The 16,435-nt window shown below is 49.6% G+C and overlaps 1 protein-coding gene across 1 annotated transcript; it reads left to right on the top strand.

Annotated features, from left to right (window-relative positions):
* Positions 1-6,921: 6,921 nt before the first annotated feature.
* On the top strand, positions 6,922-13,391 carry LOC144609411 (LRRN4 C-terminal-like protein). The gene is made up of 3 exons (XM_078427884.1): positions 6,922-7,056; positions 9,944-10,248; positions 12,004-13,391. Exons 1-3 carry the CDS (start codon positions 7,011-7,013, stop codon positions 12,565-12,567), a joined length of 915 nt encoding a protein of 304 aa, XP_078284010.1. The 5' UTR covers positions 6,922-7,010; the 3' UTR covers positions 12,568-13,391.
* Positions 13,392-16,435: the final 3,044 nt, after the last annotated feature.

The following is a 16,435-nucleotide window of genomic DNA, read 5'->3' as shown; positions in this document are numbered from 1 at the left end:
AGCCTGGGTTGTTTTTAAGGCAGATTTGTACATGTGGTTGATTGCAATCACTCGTACGCAAGGTCCCTTGGTTACATCTGTTTGTTGAGTACTTATCGCAACAAAACATTCCTTACAAAACAGATTATGTCTATAGCCAATCTACAATGATTTCTCTCATTGGCATCTAAGCAACCAAGTGGGTCAATCTGGAATGTGTAGGAAGGAACTGCAGATGCCGGTTTACACCGAAGACAGACACAAAATGCTGGAGTAACTCAGCGGGACAGGCAGCGTCTCAGGATAGAAGGAATAGAAACATATGAAATTATAAAAGGACTGGACAAGCTAGATGCAGGAAAAAACGTTCCCAATGTTGGGCGAGTCCAGAACCAGGGGCCACAGTCTTAGAATAAAGAAAGGGGAGGCCATTTAAAACTGAGGTGAGGAAAAACTTTTTCACCCAGAGAGTTGTGAATTTGTGGAATTCTCTGCCACAGAGGGCAGTGGAGGCCAAATCACTGGATGGATTTAAGAGAGAGTTAGATAGAGCTCTAGGGGCTAGTGGAATCAAGGGATATGGGGAGAAGGCAGGCACGGGGTATTGATTGGGGACGATCAGCCATGATCACAATGAATGGCGGTGCTGGCTTGAAGGGCCGAATGGCCTCCTCCTGCACCTATTTTCTATGTTTCTATGAATGGGTAACGTTTCGGGTCGTGACCCTTCTTCAGACCTGGAACGTTGTTGCCCCAGGATTAGTTTAGTTTATTGTCATGTTTACAATGAAAAGCTTTTGTTGCGTACTAACCAGTCAGCAGAAAGACGACACACGATTCAGACAGTCTGAAGAAGGGTCTCGACCCGAAAGGTCACCCTCCAGTTTTCTCCAGAGATGCTGCCTGAGCCAAAGCTCAGTTACTCCAGCACTTTGTGTCGATCTTCTGTGTGGATGTAAGGATTTAGGGGACTAGCCCAATATGTCATAAAGCCATGTCATAAGGGACAGGAGTAGAATTTGACCATTCGGCCCATCCAGTCTACTCCGCCATTCAATCATGGCTGATCTATCTCTCCCTCCTAACCCCATTCTCCTGCTTTCTCCGCACAACCTCTGACACCCGCACTAAACAAGAATCTATCTATCTCTGCCTTAAAAATATCCACTGACTTGGCCTCCACGGCCTTCTGTGGCGAAGAATTCCACATTGTCAATATGGTCAGCCTCGACAAGGTGGTCTGAAGGACCTGTTTCTGTGCTGGGCAGCTCTGATTCTAAGCAGCTTATCAGACCATGGATTTGAATGATGCTTCACAGCAGATTTGTAATGATTTTATTACATTACTAGACCAAGTGGACCCGTTGGGCCCAAACCTCTCCTGCATTGGTGCAGCGCCCTGTTCTCCCCCCCTCCCCCCTCCCCTCTCTCCTCAACCCCCCCTCCCCTCTCCCTTCTCCCCCACTCCCCCCTTCCCCCTCCCTCCCTCCTCCCTCCTCCCCTCCCCCTCCCCTCCTTTTAAACTTGAGTCAAAAATGTGAATTACTTAAAAAATATAAGACCGATTTCAATAAAACTACTTGCATTATCACTAAAGTGACAATGGTGAATAAGGTGGGCCTAAAATTGTCGCGCTATCGTGTACCGTTTTGGCTGAAGTTCAGTCACAAACAAGATAACAAACAGGGAGTTTTAGTATATAGACGACGTCTACGGAAGAGAGATGGGGTTGTGTGCAGTGGAGAGAGGAGGCAGTTGTCTGACTTGGACCTGCGGGTCAGGCAGCATCTCTGGAGAAAAGGTGTAAAGTGACGTTCCGGATCAGACTGAGGGTCAGGGGAGAGGGAGTCGAGAGATATGGAAGGGTGAGGTGTGAAAATGACAGATCAAAGCAGCACAGAGGGGGTGCAGCGAGAAAAGGGTGTTGTAGAACTCTCGTCGGAGAGAGGAGGAGGAGAACTTCTTCAAAGTAGGCACACCTGGAGGAGATTTTGCCGTGCAGCACACTGAAAGTGAAGGAAAATGGAACAGGAGGGTGAAAAGGGATCGGCCCAGACGGTAGAAAAACCTCGAGGGGCCGAACGGCTTCCCGTATTAGCCGGGACATCCCGTACTTCCTCACTGCCAACTTCCTCACTCCTAAACGCGGGAGAAAGGGTTGACGTCACCGCCCCACGCCCCACGTGACCTCGCCCAACCAACGGGAGCACGTGGCCGCTGGCCTGGGCGAGGTCACGTGGGGCGCGGGGCGCTGGCATCAGCCCTTTGTCTCTTATTTGCTAGCGAGGAAGTTGGCAACCCTACTAATACCGGGGACAAGGGACAAACTAATTTAGCCCAAAATACGGGATGTCCCGGCTAATACGGGACAGTTGGCAACCCTAGTTAGGAGGCAGGGTGAAGAGTTAATTACTATCCGCCCGTTGGACGTAGTTGAGTCAGAAGTAGGGGAAAGGTTACTCCCCACCACATCTTGCCTTGGATGCATACTGAAGGTGTGATGTATAAAAAAATGCATCTCGCCTTTTATGGGCAGTGGGCAGCAGAGGCTGAGGGGGGAGTGAACAAGTGCACCCTTTACAACTAGCTGCAGAGGCATGCACCGTCTGGCAGAACTCAGGATGAGTTGTTCCAAACGCAAATGGACCGTTTCGCATTGCTTCACCCAGTCCCGAGAAAGAACAAACAAGAGGCTTACTTAACCACACATGCGTGTTAAAAAGAGCTTTAAACACCAGCATCAAAGTACAATGTAGGCACAAAAAGCCGGAGTCACTCAGCGGGTCAGGCAGCATCTCTGGAGAGAAGGGTTTTGGGTCGAGACCCTTCTTCAGACTTGCTATTGAGGGCGTGCAGCGTAGGTTCACCAGGTTAATTCCCGGAATGGCGGGACTGTCATATGTTGAAAGACTGGAGCGACTAGGCTTGTATACACTGGAATTTAAAAGGATGAGAGGAGATCTTATCGAAACGTATAAGATTATTAAGGGGCTGGACACGTTAGAGGCAGGATGTTGGGGGAGTCCAGAACAAGGGGCCACAGTTTAAGAATAAGGGGTAGGCCATTTAGAACTGAGATGAGGAAAAACCTTTTCAGTCAGAGAGTTGTGAATCTGTGGAATTCTCTGCCTCAGAAGGCAGTGGAGGCCAATTCTCTGAATGCTAGATAGAGCTCTTAAGGATAGCGGAGTCAGGGGGTATGGGGAGAAGGCAGGAACGGGGTACTGATTGAGAATGATCAGCCATGATCACATTGAATGGCGGTGCTGGCTCGAAGGGCCGAATGGCCTCCTCCTGCACCTATTGTCTATTGTCTATTGCCTCGGAAAAGCAGCCAACATAATCAAAGACTTACCCCACCCCCGGTCACAGAAACATAGAAAATAGGTGCCGCCCATTCTGTTTAATGCCAACAAGTGCTGGGTTTGGAGCATGGGTCCCAGGCAGGCATGTGCAAATGCGAACTTAGCTTCCCCTTGACCCAGCAATTTTAAATTTGTCTTCTATTGACTTCTCCTGAAAGACCAGCTATGGTTAACATGAGTGGACTGACAGCAAACGGGGTGCCTAAGTCAAAAGGTCATTAGATTTAGATTAGATTTTAGATTTAGAGATACAGCGCAGAAACAGGCCCTTCGGCCCACCGGGTCCGCGCCGCCCAGCGATCCCCTCACACTAACACTATCCTACACCCACTAGGGACAATTTTTACATTTGCCCAGCCAATTAACCTACATACTTATACGTCTTTGGAGTGTGGGAGGAAACCGAAGATCTCGGAGAAAACCCACACGGGTCACGGGGAGAATGTACAAACTCCGTACAGACGGCGCCCGTAGTCAGGATCGAACCTGAGTCTCGTTGCTGCATTCGCTGTAAGAGCTACTGCTTACAGCGTCAGATACCCGGGTTCGATCCTGACCACAGGTGCGGTCTGTATGGAGTTTTGTACGTTCTCCCCGTGACCTGCTTGGGTTTTTTCCGAGACCTTCGGTTCCCTCCCACACTGCAAAGACGTAGAGGTCTGTAAGTTAATTGGCTTGGTATCATTGTAAATTGTCCCTGGCGTGTTGGATTGTGTATGTCTGCGGGGATCGCTGGTCGGTGCGGACTCGGTGGACCGAAGGGCCTGTTTCTGCGCTGCATCTCCAAACTAAATGAAACCTTATGTCAAAAGACTGCAAAATATTTATTTGGCCAAGGCTCCAGGGTAAATGGAGGGTGTGGCAGGAATGAATAAATATATTTCACTGCTTGAAGCCGTGATATGGTAAAGAGAGATCCTGTGTCCCACTCTCAGTGAGATTGGCTTGTCTTTCCAGAAATATGCATTGAAAATCCAAGCGGGAGGAATTGTGGAATGAAAACAGATGTGTCAATATGCGATTTGACCCAGCGAGTAAACTAATGCTGTTTTGAGCCATTTTGGCTTTGTCTGTTTGACTCGATGTAACCATGGCAAGAGCCAAGTGTAAGAGAACAAATCCTCCTTTCCTTGCCAAACATTAGCTTCCAGGCTACTGGAAGAGGCTGGATTTTAGAAACAATCAAGACCTCTTTCCTTCCCTTCAGAAGTTTGAGCTTAGTTTATTGTCACATGTACCGAGGTACAGGGGAAAGCTTTTGTTGCGTGCTAACAGTGGAAAGACAATACGTGATTACAATCAAGCCATCCACATGATAAAGCGAACAACATGAATAACATTTAATTCAAGATAAAGTCAGTAAAGTCCGATCAAAGATAGTCCGAGAGTCACCAATGAGGTAGATAGATAGTAGTCCAGGACTGCTCTCTAGTTCAGTTGCCTGATAACGGCTGGGAAGAAACTGTCCCTGAATCCGGAGGTATCCGGAGAGGGGAGAAGAGGGAGTGGCCAAGGTGTGACTGGTCCTTGATTATGCTGCTGGCCTTGCCGAGGCAACCTGAGATATAAAAGGAGTCAATGGAAGGGAGGTTGGCTTGTGTGATGGTCTGGGCTGCGTCCACAATTCTCTATAATTTCTAGCGTTCTTTGGATGGAGCTGTTCCCAAACCTTGTTGGGATGCATCCCGATAAAAATGCATTCTGCGGCGCATCTGTAGAAGTTAGTGAGAGTTGTTGGGGACGTGACTTCCTAAGCCTTCTAAGGAAGTAGAGGCGTTGGTGTGCTGTAAGATTGTACGTCCAAAGCTCCCTGTAACGAGGGTTGCCAACTATCTCACTCTCAAATAGGGGACATGGTGACGTCAACGCCCCGCGCCCCACGTGATCTCACCCAGCCAGCGGCCACGTGCTCCCGCCTCATTAATGGCGGCCACCCGGGCTGGGAGGCAGGTTGCTAAGCAACCTCCGTTCGGCGAACACACTCAGCCCCGCTCCCCGAACACACTCCGTTAGCCTACACTGTCCGTGCCTACAGCGGCCTGCGGGTCTTCAGTGTCCGGGCCTACAGTGGCCTGCGGGCCTACAGTGTCCAGGTCTGTAACGCCCCCCCCCCCCCCCCCCCCCCCCGGGCCTAATACGGGACAAGGGTGGTCCCGTACAGATTTTAGATTTAGATTTAGATTTAGAGATACAGCGCGGAAACAGGCCCTTCGGCCCACCGGGTCCGCGCCGCCCAGCGATCCCCGCACATTAACACTATCCTACACACACTAGGGACAATTTTTTACATTTGCCCAGCCAATTAACCTACATACACTTTGGAGTGTGGGAGGAAACCGAAGATCTCGGAGAAAACCCACGCAGGTCACAGGGAGAACGTACAAACTCCATACAGACGGCACCCATAGTCAGGATCGAACCTGAGCATTCGCTGTAAGGCAGCAACTCTACCGCTGCGCCACCGTGCCGCCCAGGACAACCAATTTAGTCCAAAATACGGGACAGTTGGCAACCCTACCTGTAACCCCTGCATTCAAAATGGGCGCCAACACCCGGGTGGCCCTTTGGCATCCATTTTGAAGATGGTGAGAGCGTCTTAGTGGCATGGTTGGAATGGTGGAGGAGGCGGTGAATGGGATCGGTTGCTGGGATCAGTGGGATGGGGGAATGTAACTTTAGTCTCACCCTGCTCCCCCCCGTCCTCCCTTACCCCCGTCCCACTTAACCAAGAGTAAAGAGAGTCAGGTCAAGAGTGTTTTATTATAATAAGTCCCAATAGAACAACGACATTCTTACAAAAGCACAACAGAATATGTAAACATAGTACACTGTAAACAATATAATAGAGAACAAAGTTCAGTGTGTGTATATGCAAATACTCTCACACATACACATACACACACATATATATACAGACACACACAGATATGTACACAAAAAAACAAACTATAATAGTGCAATAATAACAATAATAGTCTATGCAGTTCAGAACTTATTGGAGGTTGTAGTGTTTAATAGCCTGATGACTGTAGGGAAGATGCTGTTCCTGAACTTGGACGTGATAGTTGTCAGGCTCCTGTACCTTCTTCCCAGGGGCAGGGGTGAAGTGAGAGAGTGGCCAGGGTGGTGTGGGTCTCTGATGATGATGCTGGCTGCCTTTTTGAGGCAGTGACTCCCGAAAATCCCTTCGATGGTGAGGAAATAAAAAAATCTACGGCCCTTCCAGACGTGGGACGGCTGTTGATACCAAAAGACACAGTTGCCAGGCATCTGTACTGTTTAGAAATTGGTTCCAGGCCCCCTTGTTGTGCTGTTAAATGCGTGTGCTACGATCCAGTTTCCGCTGAGAAACACAGCAAAGAATTGCCAAAGCTGAATCCATCCAGTGTTTTCTTCCCACCAGTTAACTGACCTGATTCACATTACCCCCCCCACCCCCCCCCCCCCCTCCCCACCTCCGCCCAATCCTTGATTAAGCAATTCTTTGAGCCTTGGCGGGGAGGTCTGGGTTACGTCAGCGGTCTGTGATCTATATAAACCGAGCTGAAGTACAGGGAGAGAGTGAGACAGAGAAGGAGAGAGAGGGAGAGACAGCGATACACCCTGACTGATATACGACTCAAGAAAGCTAATCAGGAGTGTTCTTTGACTGCGCTCAGACAGGGAATGGAAGGGATGCATACAAAGTTACAGAGAAGCAGATTATCTCCAGGTAAGCCCATTTGTTTTTAACTCTTTGGCGTGCTGGTGCTGAAAGCAGCAGTGATTTAATACTGAGGAGGATAGAAAGATCGGCAGTCTCGTTCAAAGTGCTGAGCAGCACTTATGTTACGAGTGGTGTTGTTACTGCTTCTTTTTGTAGCCTTTTCAAAACATTTACCTTGATTTTAAAAATGCGTCTGGTGGTGACCTCCGTCCACCATCGAAGGGGTTTACTGGAGTCACTGCCTCAAAAAGGCAGCCAGCATCATCATCAGAGACCCACACCACCCTGGCCACGCACTCATTTCACCCCTGCCATCGGGAAGAAGGTACAGGAGCCTGAAAACTGTAACGTCCAGATTCAGGAACAGCTCACCTTCCTACGGCCATCAGGCTATTAAACACCACAACCTCCGAATATGCTCTGAACTACATGGACTCTTATTGTTATTATTGCATTATAATTTTTTGTTTGTTTTTTACGTGTACGTACAGTATGTGTGCGCGTACATGTGTACATTTATGTAAATATATATATAAATGTTTAGGAAAGAAAACTGCAGAAGCTGGTTTAAATCGAAGGTGTTACAAAATGCTGGAGTAACTCGGCGGGTCAGGCAGCATCTCTGGAGAGAAGGAATGGGCGACGTTTCGGGTCGAGACCCTCCTTCAGACTGAAGGCCTAAGAGCTAAATCTAATTCTCTCTTGAAAATAAAATCTAACAATTTCATGTTAGCCTGGGTGGGTGGATGGGGCTGGGTGAGAGGGAGGGTGGGTGGGTGGGTGGGTGGGAGGGTGGTGGGCGAGTTTGGGTAGGAGGGTGGTGGGTGGATGGGAGGGTGGGGGGTGGGTGGGAGGGAGGGAGGGTGGGTGGGTGAAGTGGGTAGTCAGCATCAGTTGCAAAGAATGTGAGAGCGAACTAGTTATTGGGAATTGAATTGTTCTGAACGCCGGCATAGACTTGATGGGCTGAGTGGCCTCTAGTGTTGTGAGCATTGAGAGACATGACCACTCCAGGAACACACGGTAGCGGCACGGTGGCACAACGGTAGAGTTGCTGCCTTACAGCGAATGCAGCGCCGGAGACTCAGGTTCGATCCTGACTAAGGGTGCTGTACTGTACGGAGTTTGTACGTTCTCCCCGTGACCTGCGTGGGTTTTCCCCGAGATCTTCGATTTCCTCCCACACTCCAAAGACGTACAGGTTTGTAGGTTAATTGGCTGGGCAAATGTAAAAAATTGTACCAAGTGGGTGTAGGGTAGTGTTAATGTGCGGGGATCGCTGGGCGGCGCGGACCCGATGAGCCAAAATGCCTGTTTCTGCGCTGTATCTCTAAATCTAAAATCACACTGGAGCCATTTAACATGTGTAGTTTCCCCAGTTCATGCCTGTGCCTGACATTAAATGGATTCACACAAAATGCTGGAGCAACTCAGCAGGTCAGGCAGCATCTCTAGAGAAAAGGGATTGGTGGCGTTTCGGGTCGGAACCATTCTCCAGTCTGAAGACGGGTCTCCACCCAAAACGTCACCTGTCCACGTTCTCCAGTGATGCTGCCTGACCCGCTGAGTTACTCCAGCACTTTGTGCCCTTTTGTGTATTAAGCAGCATCTGTAGTTCTTTCCTAAACATGTCATGCAGCAACAAGTGTGGGCCGAGATGTAGCAGATGGAATGCAGCGTAGCAAAGTGTGGAGTCATGCACTTTGGCAGCAGGAATAAAGGGTGGTGAATCTGTGGAATTCATTGCCGCAGACGGTTGTGGGAGCCAAGTCGATGGATATTTTTTCTTCAGAAGCGTCTCAACCCGAAACGTCACCCGTTCCTTCTCTCCATTAAAAGGGATTAAAAGTACCATTAGCAAATTTGCAGATGATACAAAGCTGGGTGGCAGTGTGAACTGTGAGGAAGATGCTATGAGGTTGCAGGGTGACTTGGACAGGTTGTGTGAGTGGGCGGATGCATGGCAGATGCACTTTAATGTGGATAAGTGTGAGGTTATCCACTTTGGTGGTAAGAATAGGAAGGCAGAGTATTATCTGAATGGTGTCAAGTTAGGAACAGGGGACGTACAACGAGATCTGGGTGTCCTAGTGCATCAGTCACTGAAAGGAAGCATGCAGGTACAGCAGGCAGTGAAGAAAGCCAATGGAATGTTGGCCTTCATAACAAGAGGAGTTGAGTATAGGAGCAAAGAGGTCCTTCTGCAGTTGTACAGGGCCCTAGTGAGACCGCACCTGGAGTACTGTGTGCAGTTTTGGTCTCCAAATTTGAGGAAGGATATTCTTGCTATTGAGGGCGTGCAGCGTAGGTTTACTAGGTTAATTCCCGGAATGGCAGGATTATCATATGTTGAAAGACTGGAACGACTAGGCTTATATACACTGGAATTTAGAAGGATGAGAGGAGATCTTATCGAAACGTATAAGATTATTAAGGGGTTGGACACGTTAGAGGCAGGAAACATGTTCCCAATGTTGGGGGAGTCCAGAACAAGGGGCCACAGTTTAAGAATAAGGGGTAGGCCATTTAGAACTGAGATGAGGAAAAACTTTTTCAGTCAGAGAGTTGTGAATCTGTGGAATTCTCTGCCTCAGAAGGCAGTGGAGGCCAATTCTCTGAATGCATTCAAGAGAGACCTAGATAGAGCTCTTAAGGATAGCGGAGTCAGGGGGTATGGGGAGAAGGCAGGAACGGGGTACTGATTGAGAATGATCAGCCATGATCACATTGAATGGCGGTGCTGGCTCAAAGGGCCGAATGGCCTCCTCCTGCACCTATTGTCTATTGTCTATTGTCACCCGTTCCTTCTCTCCAGAGATGCTGCCTGCCCCGCTGAGTTACTCCGGCATTTTCTTGTGTCTGGCTGACTGGACTGACTGCTATCTCTCTGCAGGTGCCAACCTGATGCGATGCGCCGCCGTGTTTGTCCTGTTGGTCATCTGGAAGGAGGCGGCGTCCGTTCCCCTCAGCACCAGCGACCAGCCGCCCACCTCGCCGGAGCAGCCCGGCGTTAACCAGAGCCGGGAGTGGCCGGGACCGGTGACCGTAAATTCCAGGACGCCGGGGAGATGGCTCGTCCGCATGGCGGCGGGAGAGGCGGACTACGATGATTCCGAGGAGGAGGAAGAGCCCACGACGCCCCCTCACCCTCAGCTCCCCTTGAAGCAGTGCAACTATGACCGCTGTGCCCACATGCAGGTAGGTGTGAGGATGTTTAGATTTAGATTTAGATTTAGAGATACAGCGCGGAAACAGGCCCTTTGGCACACCGAGTCCGCGCCGCCCATCGATCCCCTCACATTAACACTATCCTACACACACTAGGGACAATTTTTACATTTACCCGGTCAATTAACCTACAAACCTGCACATCTTTGGAGTGTGGGAGGAAACCGATCTCGGAGAAAACCCACGCAGGTCACGGGGAGAACGTACAAACTCCGTACAGACGGCGCCCGTAGTCAGGATCGAACCTGAGTCTCTGGCGCTGCAAGTGCTGTAAGGCAGCAACTCTACCGCTGCGCCACCGTGCCGCCAGCAATAGAGGGTGTGAGCTGTAGGGAGAGGTTGAGCAGGCTGGGACTCTATTCCTTGGAGCGCAGGAGGATGAGGAGAGATCTTATAGAGGTGTACAAAATCATGAGAGGAATAGATCGGGTAGACGCAGAGTGGAGCAGTCGTCGAGGAGAGGAGGAGAACTTCTTCAAAGTAGACATACCTTGAGGAGAAATCGCAGTGGAGCGGCGTCGAAGAGAGGAGGAAGAAGGGTCTCGACCCGAAACGTCACCCATTCCTTCTCTCCGAGATGCTGCCTGACCTGCTGAGTTACTCCAGCATTTTGTGATACCTTCGATAGGGTAGATGCACAGAGTCTATTGCCCAGAGTAGGGGAATCGAGGACCGGAGGACATAGGTTCAAGAAAAGATTTAATGGGAATCTGAGGGATAACTTTTTCGCACAAAGGGTGGTGGGTGTATGGAACGAGTTGCCAGAGGAGGTAATTGAGGCTGGGACTATGCCAACGTTTAAGGTGGAGGCCAAGTCTCTGACTGCATTCAAGAGAGAACTAGATAGATAAACTCCCAATGTTGGGGGAGTCCAGAACCAGGGGCCACAGTTTAAGAATAAGAGGTAGGCCATTTAGAACGGAGATGAGGAAAAACTTTTTTCATTCAGAGAGTTGTAAATCTGTGGAATTATCTGCCTCAGAAGGCAGTGGAGGCCAATTCTCTGAATGCATTCAAGAGAGATCTAGATAGAGCTCTTAAGGATAGCAGAGTCAGGGGGTATGGGGAGAGGGCAGGAACGGGGTACTGATTGAGAATGATCAGCCATGATCACATTGAATGGTGGTGCTGGCTCGAAGGGCCGAATGGCCTCCTCCTGCACCTATTGTCTATTGAGTCCACGCTGACCAGCGATCAACCCAAACACTAGCACTATCTTACACTCTAAGGACAATTTATAATTTTACCAAATCCAATTAACCTACAAACCTGTACGTCTTTGGAGTGTGGGAGGAAGCCAGAGCACCCGGTGAGAACCCATGCAGGTCACAGGGAGAACATGCAAACCTATTGAGAATGATCAGCCATGATCACATTGAATGGAGGTGCTGGCTCGAAGGGCCAAAGGGCCTACTCCTGCACCTATTGTCTATTGTCTATTGACTATCCCAACGTTTAAGAAACAGGTACATGGGTAGATTTATTCACAAAATGCTGGAGTAACTCAGCAGGTCAGGCAGCATCCCGGGAGAGAAGGAATGGGTGACATTTCGGGTCGAGACCCTTCTTCAGACACTGGGTACATGGGTAGGACAGGTTTGGAGGGATATGGCCCAAGCGCGGGCAGGTGGGACTAGTGTAGCTGGGGCATGTTGGCCGGTGTGTGCAAGGTGGGCCGAAGGGCCTGTTTCCACGCTGCATCACTCTCTCTATGACTCTATGCAGGTGCCGTGTGCGGAGCTGCAGCGGGAAGAGCCATGCCTTTGCCCCGGGGGGTCGAGCTGGTCGGTCCCGCCATCCCAGCCGAAGGTACAGCCGTTGGCCGGGATAACGGACCGGGGGGCGAGCGTGCGCTGGTGTGAGCCGCTGTCGGTGGTGGACGGCTACCAGCTGGTGTACTGGGCGGAGGGCTCGCTGGGCAACGCCACCACCAGCCGCCGCCTCCCCGGCCGCGACCGCACCTACAACCTGGACGGGCTGCTGGCGGGCACCAGTTACGTGGTCTGCGTACAGGCCTTCAATCCGTCCGGCAATAGCACCCTGCGGGGCACCGACCAGTGCGTGACCTTCAGCACCACCTCCGTCCGCCGCCTGATCCTCTACATCGGCCTCGGTATCTGCGCGCTTGTCCTCCTCAGCGCCGCCTGCGTCTTGCTGAAGTGTTTCTGCGCCAGGCGCCGCCGGCGTCTCGACTCCTCCTCGCCCTCCGCTCCTTCCCCCTCCTCGCTGCCCCTTGGCCTTCGCAACCCCACCTACGAGCAAGAAAAGAGCGGCTCGCTGCCGTCCTAGGGTGATCGTTGGACCTTCAACAACCACCCCCCCCCCCACCCCACCCCAACTGCTGAAAGCCACCACTGCTCCTCGAGATGAGGGGGTGGGCTGCAACTCATATCCTGGGACAAGACTCCAAGTCCTGGGCCACCTCATCTCCAATGTCAGGAGAAGCCTCCTCGAAGCCTGCAGATCAGATGAGATCCTGAGAGCAGGAGTAAGACCACTCGGCCCTTCGTGCCTCTTCTGTTATCGTGCAGGAAGGAACTGCAGATGCAGGCGTACACCGAAGGTAGACACCAAATGCTGGAGAGGCCACTGTTGGCTCGATTGTGATCACGCGTAGTCTTTCCGCTGACTGGTTGGCCAAGTCAAGTCAAGTCAAGTTTATTTGTCACATACACATACACGATGTGCAGTGAAATGAAAGTGGCAATGGCTCGATTGTGATCACGCGTAGTCTTTCCGCTGACTGGTTGGCATGCAGCAAAAGCTTTTCACTGCACCTCGGTACATGTGACAAGAAACTGAACTCAACTTATTTAATAAGATCACGTCAGAACTTCTACCTCATTGTCCTTGCATCTTAATTCCTCAAATAATCTGCTGGGTTTTTGTTTCACTCTCCTCAGTGACCGAGCCTCGACAAGTCGAGAGAGTCAAGAACATTTAATTATCCCATGTCCCGAAACAGAACGATGAAATTAGACAATAGACAATAGGTGCACGGTAGCGCACAGTAGCACAGCGGTAGAGTTGCTGCTTTACAGCGAATGCAGCGCCGGAGACTCAGGTTCGATCCTGACTACGGGTGCTGCACTGTAAGGAGTTTGTACGTTCTCCCCGTGACCTGCGTGGGTTTTCTCCGAGATCTTCGGTTTCCTCCCACACTCCAAAGACGTACAGGTATGTAGGTTAATTGGCTGGGTAAATGTAAAAATTGTCCCTAGTGGGTGTAGGATAGTGTTAATGTACGGGGATCGCTGGGCGGCACGGACTTGGAGGGCCGAAAAGGCCTGTTTCCGGCTGTATATATATGATGATATGATGAGGTCACGGGGAGAACGTACAAACTCCGTACAGTACAGCACCCGTAGTCAGGATCGAACCTGAGTCTCCGGCGCTGCATTCGCGGTAAGGCAGCAACTCTACCGCTGTGCCACCGTGCCGCCCTTAGTATGGGTGTCAGGGGTTATGGGGAGGAGGTGGGAAAATGGGGTTGAGAAGGAGAGATAGATCAGCCAGGATTGAATGGCAGAGTAGACTTGATGGTCCGAACGGCCTAATTCTGCTCCTATCACCTATGAACTTATGAATCCTTCCTGCATGTCTGGTCTTCTAGGACCAGGTTATTGCACACATTCCTATCTGATCAGTCAGTCTGTCTGCACCTGACTATCAAGGGACAATCAAAAGAGCAGAGGGGAACAAAGAACAACTCTCTGAGCAATAGCCTGGCTCAGAAGTGTGGAAGCTGGCGTGTGTGTTATGTGTGATGTGCTCCAGATTCATCCTGACTCATAGGCTCCTGCTGAAAATGTTGGACAAATTTCAAAATCGGCCAGTGTTGTGGAAACTTGACATTTGCTTACATTAATTGTCGTATATTGCAACAATCAGCAAGTATATACAGGGAAGATGGATTGAGCTACATCAGCACTTTTTAAAAAAATTGTGGAAGTGTAAATTCCACACAAACAGTACCAGAGGTCAGGATTGAACCCAGCACTCTGGCGCTGTGAAGCAGCAGCCCAGCCCCTACAGCTGCTCCATGCTGTGCCACCTTTGCCATGTTTAGTTTAGTTTAGTTTAGATCAGAGATACAGCGCGGAAACAGGCCCTTCAGCCCACCAAGTCCACGCCGAACAGCTGCCCCCGCACATTAACGCTGTCCCACACACACTTGGACAATTTATGGAAACACAGAAAATAGGTGCAGGAGTAGGCCATTCAGCCCTTCGAGCCAGCACCGCCATTCAATATGATCATGACTGATCATCCAAAATCAGTATCCCATTCCTGCTTTCTCTCCATATCCCTTGATTCCGTTAACCCCAAGAGCTAAATCTAACTCTCTCTTGAAATCATTCAGTGAATTGGCCTCCACTGCCTTCTGTGGCAGAGAATTCCACAGATTCACAACTCTCTGGGTGAAAAAGTTTTTCCTCATCTCAGTCCTAAATGGCCTACCCTTATTCTTAAACTGTGACCCCTGGTTCTGGACTCCCCCAACATCGGGAAAATTTTTCCTGCATCTAGTGTGTCCAATCCGATAAGAATTTTAGATGTTTCTATAAGATTCCCTCTCATCCTTCTAAATTCCAGTGAATACAAGTCCAGTCAACCCATTCTTTCATCATATGTCAGTCCCACCATCCCGGGAATTAATCTGGTGAATTTATGCTGCACTCCCTCAATAGCAATAATGTCCTTCCTCAGATTAGGAGACCAAAACTGCACACGACACTGCAGGTGCAGTCTCACAAGCCCCCTGTACAACTGCAGTAGGACCTCCATGCTCCTAAACTCAAATCCTCTCGCAATGAAGGCCAACATGCCATTAGCTTTCTTCAGTTGAGGTGGTGAAAGGTGTGGAATGAAGAGATCTATTGAGTCCCTCCATGTAATTCTCTGAACGGTAATGTCAAGAATCATGTTTTCACTCTATATTGAAAGAACTGGAAGCTGCAGGGTCTGGACCGACAGTTAGTTTAATCTGCAATGCACTGTTAGCTAGAATGGATGCAATGGGCCAAATGGCCTCTGATTTTTAAATTACAATGATTTCTCAGTACGTATATATTATTGTTTGTAGTTATTGTATGATCCGGAAATTTTCTTGATTCCTAATAGATCTTTTTGTACATTTTCAATGAAATAAAACATATATTTGTGTATATCTCTCTCTCTCCTGTGAATTATTTTCATTTAACTTTGTACTTGGCCCAGGTAGAAAGAAACAGTTTTTAAGTGGGATAAGCAATGGCCAAATTCCATAAATATCAACCTTATTAGAGCTAATTTGTTTCAGTATTGTTAGTTGGGGGATAAATATCACTAGCAAGGAGATGATAATTATTTCCAGGCATTGTTTGATATAAGGGTGGTTCAGTGGGAGTTCATACGAAGTTTAGACGAACAGAGGGAGTCCAAGTTTAATTCTTGCCTGAAGGGTACATCTAACATGTGGCACTCCCTCTTGCAGCTTTGCACCGATCAGCCAAAACATTATGACCACTGACAGGCGAAGTGAATAACATTGATTATCTTGTTACAATAGACAATAGACAATAGACAATAGGTGCAGGAGTAGGCCATTCAGCCCTTCGAGCCAGCACCGCCATTCAATGCGATCATGGCTGATCACTCTCAATCAGTACCCCGTTCCTGCCTTCTCCCCATACCCCCTCACTCCGCTATCCTTAAGAGCTCTATCCAGCTCTCTCTTGAAAGCATCCAACGAACTGGCCTCCACTGCCTTCTGAGGCAGAGAATTCCACACCTTCACCACCCTCTGACTGAAAAAGTTCTTCCTCATCTCCGTTCTAAATGGCCTACCCCTTATTCTCAAACTGTGGCCCCTTGTTCTGGACTCCCCCAACATTGGGAACATGGCACCTGTCAAGGGGTGGGATATATTAGGCAGCAAGTGAACAGTCAGTTCTTGAAGTTGACGTGTTGGATGCAGGAGAAATAGGCAGGGGTAAAGACCTGAGCGACTTTGACAAGGGCCAAATTGTTATGGCCAGATGACTGGGTCAGAGCATCTCTGAAACGGCAAGGCTTGTGGGATGCTCCCGGTCAGCAGTGGTGAGTACCGACCGACAGTGGTCCGAGGAGGGACAAACCACAAACCGGCGACAGACAGGGTGTTGGGCGCCCAAGG

The sequence above is a fragment of the Rhinoraja longicauda genome, chromosome 34, assembly GCF_053455715.1.
Source record: "Rhinoraja longicauda isolate Sanriku21f chromosome 34, sRhiLon1.1, whole genome shotgun sequence".
NCBI lineage: Eukaryota > Metazoa > Chordata > Chondrichthyes > Rajiformes > Arhynchobatidae > Rhinoraja > Rhinoraja longicauda.
Note: the sequence above shows the minus strand (reverse complement) of the source record. Positions and strands in the feature narration are given on the sequence as shown.